The sequence below is a fragment of the Momordica charantia genome, assembly GCF_013281855.1.
Source record: "Momordica charantia cultivar OHB3-1 chromosome 2 unlocalized genomic scaffold, Mcharantia_2.0 BLBB01000002.1, whole genome shotgun sequence".
Classification (NCBI taxonomy): Eukaryota; Viridiplantae; Streptophyta; class Magnoliopsida; order Cucurbitales; family Cucurbitaceae; genus Momordica; species Momordica charantia.
Genome location: NW_028275160.1, coordinates 680,417 through 689,885, shown reverse-complemented (window position 1 = coordinate 689,885; position 9,469 = coordinate 680,417). Strand labels below are relative to the sequence as shown.

The 9,469-nt window shown below is 40.1% G+C and overlaps 1 protein-coding gene across 1 annotated transcript; it reads left to right on the top strand.

Annotated features, from left to right (window-relative positions):
- Positions 1–294: 294 nt before the first annotated feature.
- On the top strand, positions 295–9,117 carry LOC111021224 (uncharacterized). The gene is made up of 7 exons (XM_022298096.2): positions 295–1,253; positions 1,337–1,536; positions 1,687–2,134; positions 2,242–2,601; positions 2,674–2,852; positions 2,952–5,927; positions 6,373–9,117. The coding sequence occupies exons 1-7, from the start codon at positions 1,049–1,051 to the stop codon at positions 8,959–8,961; spliced, it is 6,957 nt and encodes a 2,318-aa protein (XP_022153788.2). The 5' UTR covers positions 295–1,048; the 3' UTR covers positions 8,962–9,117.
- Positions 9,118–9,469: the final 352 nt, after the last annotated feature.

The window sequence follows — 9,469 nt, the reverse complement described above, 5'->3', positions numbered from 1 at the left end:
TTTCATAATTTCATTTAAAAAATATTCATTTTGTCCGTGCAATATGCATGTGATATATATACTACCGATCTAACATAAATGAAATTTTTTTATATATTTGAAAATTTAAAAAACAAGCGACATATTCTGAAATAAATAAAAGATTTTTGCTATCCACGACAATTTCTCTTACAAATATAGCATAAAAAAAAAGATTTTGCAAATACAAAAATTTTGTAGAGTATATATACCGATTACTGCTGAATTAGGCTCGTTTTGACGAATAGAGATAAATTCCCTGGTTATAGTTTACACGTGAGACTTAGAGATTTGCATTAATTATTTAGTGAAAAGTATTGGAAACAGAAGTAAGTATTAACACGTGTCGCCTTTTGAATGTATTTGATTTATGTCAATGTCACGACCGTCCAATAACCATCCAGTTCGTTAAAAGTATATTTATTTATCAACGGTCACTACCATCCACGGTTGGTTCCCTTCCCGCGCAACGCAAATTAATCGCGTAGTGAACAATGAGTAAACCAACAATTGATAACTCCGCTGATCCGATTCCGATTCCAAAAATCCAACTCTTCCCCAAAATCCGACTTCGAAAAAGATTGCTTTGTGCTTATCGCTGCCGGTCCTCAGTCCATTTGTTTTTCAGGGTACGTGTTGTTTTACCAACAAAGACGAAGTAGTAGTGGGGGGAATATTTGGGGGTTTAATTCTCGGAGTGTCCAAAGTAGCTGAGAATGTTGCGATTCGTCGTTTAGTCTTTGGAGAGTCTATGATTGTGAAGTTTCAAGTCGTCGCCAAACGATGAAACCATTTTGCCCATTTTCCTTGGCCATTTGGCACTTTTTTAAATGACCCTTTTGGCGCAATACGCCACTAACCAGGCTTTAAATAACCAGTTCGTATTCCTGCATGTGGGTCCGCTGAAAATTGTGTATATCAACACGATGATTTTGAGCAAGTTTTGTTCGAGAGAAGTAGGAAGTTGAATTGGGATGTGAGATCTTTTTGGTCTGAGAAGTTGTAGTTGGTTTCGTAGTCCTCATCTGTAATGATGGATACAGGAAAGACATTAGAAGATCAGTTCTCTAAGCTGCACCCTTCCCTTCCTCTGAACACGAAGATTGGAATAATAGGAGGTGGGCCAAGTGGCTTATCAGCTGCTTATGCACTGGCCAAGCTTGGGTACACTGAAGTAACAGTGTTGGAGAAGCATCAGGCTGTTGGGGGCATGTGTGAATCAGTAGAAATTGAAGGTATCAAGTTATATATGACACGGTTCTAATGGGATTGAATTGAAGTTGATTAACAACAAGCATTATGTTCACCATTCTTGCAGGAAAAATATATGATTTGGGAGGTCAAGTTCTTGCTGCAAATAGTGCCCCGACCATCTTTCACCTGGCTAAAGAAACTGGCTCTGAATTAGAAGAAATGGATTCCCATAAGCTAGCCCTCATTGATACTACGGGGAAATATCAAGACATAGGCGTTGCAGAGGATTATAAATCCATCATCTCTGTCACGTTAGAACTCCAGGTAAGTTTCTTCTGCTATAGCTGGTTTTGGTTTGAATATTAATACTGTAAAATTACAGTTGAATAGCTTCTGATGGGTTACAGTAAAATTTAATACTTTTATCAGTATTTTAACACACTGTTATTTAGTTGTTGGAACTAATCTGTACAGGACAAAGCAAAGGATTCAGGACACATTGGTGTCCATGCCGTGAGTGAATTTGCATCAGATCTAACTCCAGCTTATCTTGAGGCTCATGGACTGACGTCTGTTCCAAAGTCTGTGGCTTATGGTTATACTGCTTCCGGGTATGGGTTTCTACAAGATATGCCTTACGCCTATGCGCATGAGTTCACCCGCACTTCAATGGCTGGTAAAATTCGACGCTTCAGACGTGGATATGGAGGCTTCTGGAAGAAGATCAGCGAGTCACTTCCAATCAAAGTTCACTGCAACACGGAAGTAGTATCGGTCAGGCGGAGCTTCAGAAGTGTAATTCTTCATGTCATGGACCGTGACAGAAATCTCACAAGTTTGGAGTTCGACAAGGTTATCATCTCTGGTTCATTTCCTTTTAAAAGTGGAAGAACTTACAGATCCTCGACCACAAAATTATCAGGTTTTGATTACTTTCAACTCTCTTTTCTGCTCTCTTTGTCCATGTCTCCTTTCTTTCCTTTTTTCCTTTCTTTTCCTTAATAGGCTTTATATTGATATTAATTGCAGAAGAAGGAGTTGAGATAATGGATATGAGCCACCTCGAGAAAGAGTTATTCAGTAAAGTATATACAATTGACTATTACACCACTGTTCTGAAGATAGAAGGCCTAAACCATTTACCGCTTGGTTTTTATTACTTCGGGAAACATATGGATAATCCGGAAACTATTGGATACCCAGTTGCCATGCAAAGATTCTACCCAGACACTGATATTTTCTTGTTCTGGTCTTATGGCAACTCTGCCGACATTACAGGTCCAAATGTGACTGAACTGGCAATCAACACAGTTAAAACAATGGGGGGAGAAGTTAAGAAGGTGATTCTACAGAGAAGATTCAAATACTTCCCCCATGTTTGTAGCAAAGGTAAGTAAAATCTATTTGCCTTTATCTAGTTAGTTGTCAAAATGAGATGCTAATATGTAGAAGTCTCTGCAGATATGGAGGATGGGTTCTACAGAAGATTGGAATTGGAGCTACAAGGTTCACTGAATACTTATTACGTAGGAGGGCTTATGGCTTTTGAACTTACAGAGAGAAATTCTTCATATGCCATGTCACTAGTATGCAAGCACTTCGCGAACAACAACTCTTCTCCAATGTTTTCTTATGCTAAGGTGGTCCGAATAATGATTGTCAGCTGAATATAGACAAAAAAGTAACACTTTTCTGTCCCTTCTGCTTGATCTCTACTAATTTGAACATGTCCTTTGCAGCCCATGTTTCTCTTCCAATCGAAACGAGAAAAGGTTTTGAAGGGGTTAGTCGAATTACCTGGAGTGGAGTTTCCCGATTTGTCCTCACTCGATGGCTATTTAAGGCACTGGGGGTCTCATCATGTCACTCGAGATAAGGTACTTTATACTTGGCTTAACGAAGAAGGGTCAGTGTTATGCCGGCGAACCTACAGAGAGCTTCATCTCAATGCTTCTTGCATTGCTCAAAAGCTGCTGTCAAACCAGAAGCCTCCAATAAAACCAGGGGATCGGCTTCTTCTCATATATGTTCCTGGTCTCGACTTTATTGATGCATTCTTTGGGTGCTTAAGAGCTAAAGTTATACCGGTTCCAGTTCTTCCTCCTGATCCCTTGCAAAGAGGCGGCCAAGCACTTTTGAAAATCGAATACATTGCAAAATCATGCGGTGCAGTCGCAATACTATCGACCCTTGGTTATCATTCAGCAGTTAGAGTAGGTAAGGTAAAGAATATGATTGCCTCGATAAGAGAAAATGGGAAATCTTCTGCTCTCTGGCCTAAACTTCCATGGATGCACACTGATAGTTGGATTAAGAACTTTGCCAATTTGGCTCCAGAAGTGGTGGCTAACCAATCTGAACCTCATCCAGATGATGTAAGCTTCCTGCAATTTACGTCCGGATCAACAGGTGATGCAAAAGGAGTCATGATTACACATGGTGGCCTCATTCACAATGTGAAGTTGATGCGCAGAAGATATAAAAGTACATCGAGGACGGTACTGGTAAGCTGGCTACCTCAATACCATGACATGGGGCTGATTGGTGGACTTTTCACCGCTCTTGTGAGTGGTGGAACTGCAATTCTTTTTTCTCCAATGACATTCATAAAAAATCCCCTTTTATGGCTTCAGACTATTAGCACATATCAAGCTACTCATAGTGCAGGTCCCAACTTTGCCTTTGAATTGGTAGCTCGAAGGTTAGAGGCTAACAAGGACAAGGTTCAGGCGTATAACCTTTCCTCCTTGGTTTTCCTTATGGTTGCTGCTGAGCCTGTTCGGAAAATTACTTTGAAAAGATTTATTGAGCTCACTATTCCTTTAGGCCTATCTGAAGAGGTGATGGCTCCGGGTTATGGGTTGGCAGAAAATTGTGTATTTGTGAGTTGTGCTTTTGGAGAAGGAAAACCCATCTTCATAGACTCGCAAGGAAGAGTTTGTTGTGGATACGTAGATCAAGATAATGCAGATATTGACATACGGACAGTCAATCCAGGGACTGGCAAGGAGCTTGAAGAAGATGGAAAGGAAGGAGAGATATGGATCAGTAGCCCGAGTGCTGGAATTGGATATTGGGGGAGGGAAGAATTAAGCCAAGATACTTTCAGAAATGAGCTCCAAAACCGTCCTGGACGGAGATATATTAGAACTGGTGACTTGGGAAGAATAATTGACGGGAAGTTATTCATAACTGGAAGGATTAAGGATCTCATTATTGCAGCAGGAAGAAACATCTACCCAGCAGATGTTGAAAAGACAGTTGAGAGTTCATCCGAGCTCTTACGCCCAGGTTGCTGTGCAGTCATTGGTGTTCCAGAAGATATTCTGATGGAAAAGGGTATTCCAATTCCTGATTGTTCTGACCAAGTTGGCGTGGTTGTGATTGCGGAGGTTAAGGATGGTAAGCCGGTTGCTAAGGATGTCATTGATCAAATTCAGAATCGTGTGGCAGAAGAGCATGGGGTGAGCGTTGCTTCAGTTAAGTTGATTAAACCTAGGACCATCAGTAAGACTACATCAGGAAAAATAAAGAGATTTGAGTGCCTGAAACAGTTTGTTGATGGAACTCTTAATGTAGTACCAGAAGCAATAAAGTTGAGAAGGACTTTTCTTCGATCCTTCAGTACAGGGACATGTAAGGAGGGAAATACTCCCCGTCCTCAGCTATCAAATCTTTCTAGAGCTTCTGTTCAGCCAAGTCCCAGAATAAGTAATAAGGATATTGAAGAGTTTTTGAAAGGGCTCGTATCTGAGCTAACAAACATTCCAATTAACAAAATTTGTGCCACAGAAAGCTTATTGTCATATGGAATTGATTCAATTCTGGTGGTAAGAGCAGCCCAGAAACTTTCAAATTTCCTAGGAGTGCCAGTAGGGGCTGTGGATATTTTCACAGCAAGTTGCATTGCAGAATTGGCAAGTATCTCGGAGAATATTTTAAACAAGAATCATGCACAATCAACAAAAAATCCAGCTAATCCAACATTTGAAACAGCTTGTGCATTGATCGAGATGGAAAAGATTTCCAGGACTCGCCAATTTGCTATCTGGTTTTTCCACCTTCTGGCTCTCATATTTGTTGCTGTGATGCTGGTATTTCCTGCTTATTTCTCGATTTCAGCTTTCACAAGTTCCATTTCTATTCTCCATAAATTGACCGACGAAATTCCTTTGATGAATTATCTATTACCTTTGACTTTGGCCCCTCTAGCTTGGATCCTTTGCATAGTTTCTTCTTGCATTTGCATTGCATTCTTCGGAAATTCTTTCTTAAGACCAAATTATGCTCTCACCCCTGAAGTCTCCATCTGGTCAATCGATTTTGTCAAGTGGTGGGCGATGTATAAAGCACAAGATGTTTCTTCTAAAGTTCTAGCTGTGCATTTAAGAGGAACAGTGTTCCTAAAAGTCTGGTATGAAATGTTTGGAGCAAGGATAGGATCCTCAGTCATTCTCGATACCATAGACATCACTGACCCCTCTCTGGTGTCTATTGGTGATGGAGTTGTTATTGCAGAAGGGGCTTTGATTCAAAGTCATGAGGTAAAAAACGGAGTTTTGAGCTTTCTTCCAATTAGAATCGGCCAAAATTCTTCAGTGGGACCTTATGCTTCAATCCACAAAGGTGCCACTTTAGGAGAAGAAGTTGAAGTTCCTGCTCTTCAAAAGATAGAAGGCATTGTGAAAACTTCTGATAACAAAAAACTACAAAAGGTATAGCACACCTTAAAGTCATTTTAGTACAATGCATAAACTGTTATCTTCTGCGTAGTAATTCTATAAGGTTAATAGGGAGTCATATTGACAATAATATTGATTAAGAGGCATCTTTTCTTGGTAATAATGGAGCCTTCTTTGATATGAGAATAAAAATAATTCATCTCTAATACGACCAGTAATAATTTTCCTGCATCAAATATCAATTTCCATCATATCCCTTTTATTTTATTTATTTTTATTTTGTTGTCATATTTTAAGCAGCTCAACTTAATTTCGGTCTATATTGAATTTCTAGATTTTATGTTTCGAACATCAAGTACTACTTCAACACGTAGTCCTTATCCTACTTCCGGACTTATCTACTTACATCTTATAACTCTCAACTTCTTTTCCACGCTAAAGTACTGATATAAGCTTCCTTTTTTTTTTATTATATCAGTGTAGCAAGCCACAAAGTATTGCAGGAAAAAGACAGGAACTTGAGGCCATTTATCACTTCTTGGGAATCTACTTAGTTGGTTTTCTGGGCTCACTTTCTGCAGCTATTGTCTACTACTTCTACATTTGGCTATCTCAAAGCTCTCCTTCACTTCAACACTTGGCATTTATTAGCTTAGCTGGAACCTTCCACTGGACACCATTCACTGTAATTGCTTATGCTACCATATTTGCTGAAGTCCCTTCAAATGCAACTAGCTTTGCCATCTTATTTTCCTCCACGTACTTATTTCACGGCATAATACTTTGCATCCTCACATTTATTCTGAAATATCTCCTCACCACTAAGCCCAACATGGAGCAAAATCCCCTGAAAATATGGCTTTGTCATAGAATTACCATCGCCAGCCACCTTAGATTTGCTAAACTCTTGTCTGGAACAGAAGCCTTCTGCATATATCTGCGCCTTTTAGGTGCAGTAGTTGGCAAGCATTGTTCAATCAGAGCAATCAATCCAGTATCAGATCCGGAACTAATTTCTATTCGTACCTCTGTCCATCTTGGTGACTTCAGCAGGATTATTTCTGGATTCTATTCAACTAATGGGCTTACTCGTGGGAAGATTGAGGTACAAAACAATGCTGTTATAGGCAGCCAAAGTACAGTCCTCCCTGGATCAGTGGTTCAAGAAAATGTTATTCTTGGTGCACTCTCAGTTGCTCCAATGAATTCAACACTCATAAAGGGAGGTGTTTATGTTGGTTCTCGAACTCCAGTCATGATCAAGAATACGATGCACGTGTTGGATGAAAGGATAGAAAAGATGGACATGATATACAAGAAGATAGTTGGCAACCTGGCTGCAAATTTAGCTGCTACGACTTTGAAAGTCAAAACAAGGTATTTCCATCGAATTGGCGTTAGTGGGAAGGGACATTTAAAAATATATGACAATATTAAAGGTTTACCTGATCACAAGATATTCTCTGCTGGGAAGACTTACCCCGTCTTCATAAGACATAGCAATAGCTTAAGCGCCGATGACGATGCCCGGATCGACGCTCGTGGTGCAGCATTGAGAATATTTTCAGACGAATCAGACACTAGCCCACTCCTTGACTTGACATTGAAAACAGGCAATGCGTTCTATGCAAGGACAATTGCAGATTTTGCAACATGGCTGGTCTGTGGGCTTGCTGCAAGAGAGGAACATGTCAAGAGAGTACCACATATACGTGATGCAGTATGGAATTCTCTCCGGCTATCCGATTCATATGCAGAACTACACTATTACTCAAACATTTGTCGGCTGTTCCGATTCAAATATGGACAGGAAATGTATGTGAAGTTCAAATTGAGGCCTTACGATAAAACAATCAACGAGGATTCTGGTAAGGTTGAGCCAGTTGGAATTCTCCCACCAGAGACAGGTGCCATGCCAAGAGCAGATGATGACAAACGCCCCTTGCTGTTTTTGGCTGAAGATTTCCAGAGTCGCGTGAACTCTCCTGGAGGAATTCGTTACGTTTTTCAGCTCCAAATTCGTCCAGTTTCACATGGTGAGGTTGACCGCGACACTGCACTTGACTGCACCAAACCCTGGGATGAGGCTGAGTTTCCATGTCTAGATATTGGGGAGATTAAAATCGACCAAAGTCTATCAAAAGAAGAATCTGAAGCACTGGAATTTAACCCCTTTCTCCGATGTCCCGAGGTTGATGTTATTTCAGCAACATCAGCCTCCCAGAGTGCTTCAATCGATCATGGACGTTCATTGATATATGAGATTTGTCAGCATTTGCGAAACGGAAGCCCTCTTCCAGAAGCCTGGAAGATCTTCCTCGAACAATCAGATACAAAAGTAGATCTTTCTGGTTGCCCAGTAGCAGCAGCAGTAAAGCGAAGGGACAATGAAAAGGCGGCGCTGGACAGGACTTGGTTTCAGAACTTCTGGGTTACATTCTCTCAACCACTATTACAAACAGCTCTGCCTTATTTCATTATAGGTTTGGTCATCTTTTTTCCACTAGCTTATGTTATGCACTTGAAGGAAGACAAAAAACTTCCATTGCAGTGGTTGCTTCCATTGTTGTGGGTGTCTTCTGGGATTATAGCTGCTCTTTGTTGTGTCCTGGCGAAATGGGTTCTAGTGCAGAAGAAGAAAGACGGGGAATCGATAGGCATTTGGAGCATAAGGATTTTCATGGACACAATATGGCAGGCCATTAGAACGCTGGTGGGAGATTATTTCATGGAAATGACAACTGGGTCTTTCATATTTGTCCTGATAATGAAGTTGATGGGTTCAGATGTGGATTTGGATCAAGGGACTTATGTAGACAGCATGGGAGCTCTGTTGAATCCCGAGATGGTGAAGATTCATAAAGGTGGTAGTGTGGGAAGAGAAGCACTACTATTTGGACACATATATGAAGGAGGAGGAGAAGTTAAGTTTGGAAAGATTGAGATTGGAGAAGGTGGCTCTGTGGGTAGCAGAGCTATAGCCATGCCTGGAGTAAGAGTGGAGAGTGAAGCAAGTCTTGCATCTCTCTCTTTGGCCATGAAAGAAGAAATCGTTAGGGCAAGTTAGTTCTGAGACGACTTGATACCATCTTTCCTAAGATGGTTGAATAATAAATTGTTGTATGAATGTAGTTTGATGGTGTTTGCACTCTTCAAACCTATATGTTAAATAAAGGAAACATAACAAGTTATGCTCACCTTTGCTCTTCGTATTGCAATCATAGAGATGATTATGAAATCAAATCAAAACTATGCCACGAACAAAAATGAAGTGGGAAGACGACTATTTTATTCCTATAATATGTGAATAATCTCTCTTTTTCCTTTTTGGGCATCTCAACTCTCCCTAAAACAATCAAAGAGATGCTGAAGCTGATGGGCATGAAAAACTCTACGTAAAGACGCCAGTGCATGATTCTGGGGTTTGAATTAATGTTATCTAATACAATCTATATTATTATTTTGGAATGATCTTTTCGATATGCTAAAATGCTTTTATCTAATTAGAAACATTCAGATTTATCATGATACTTGGTTAAAATCTTAAAGTACCCTTCTTTTCAAATTGAAGCCAA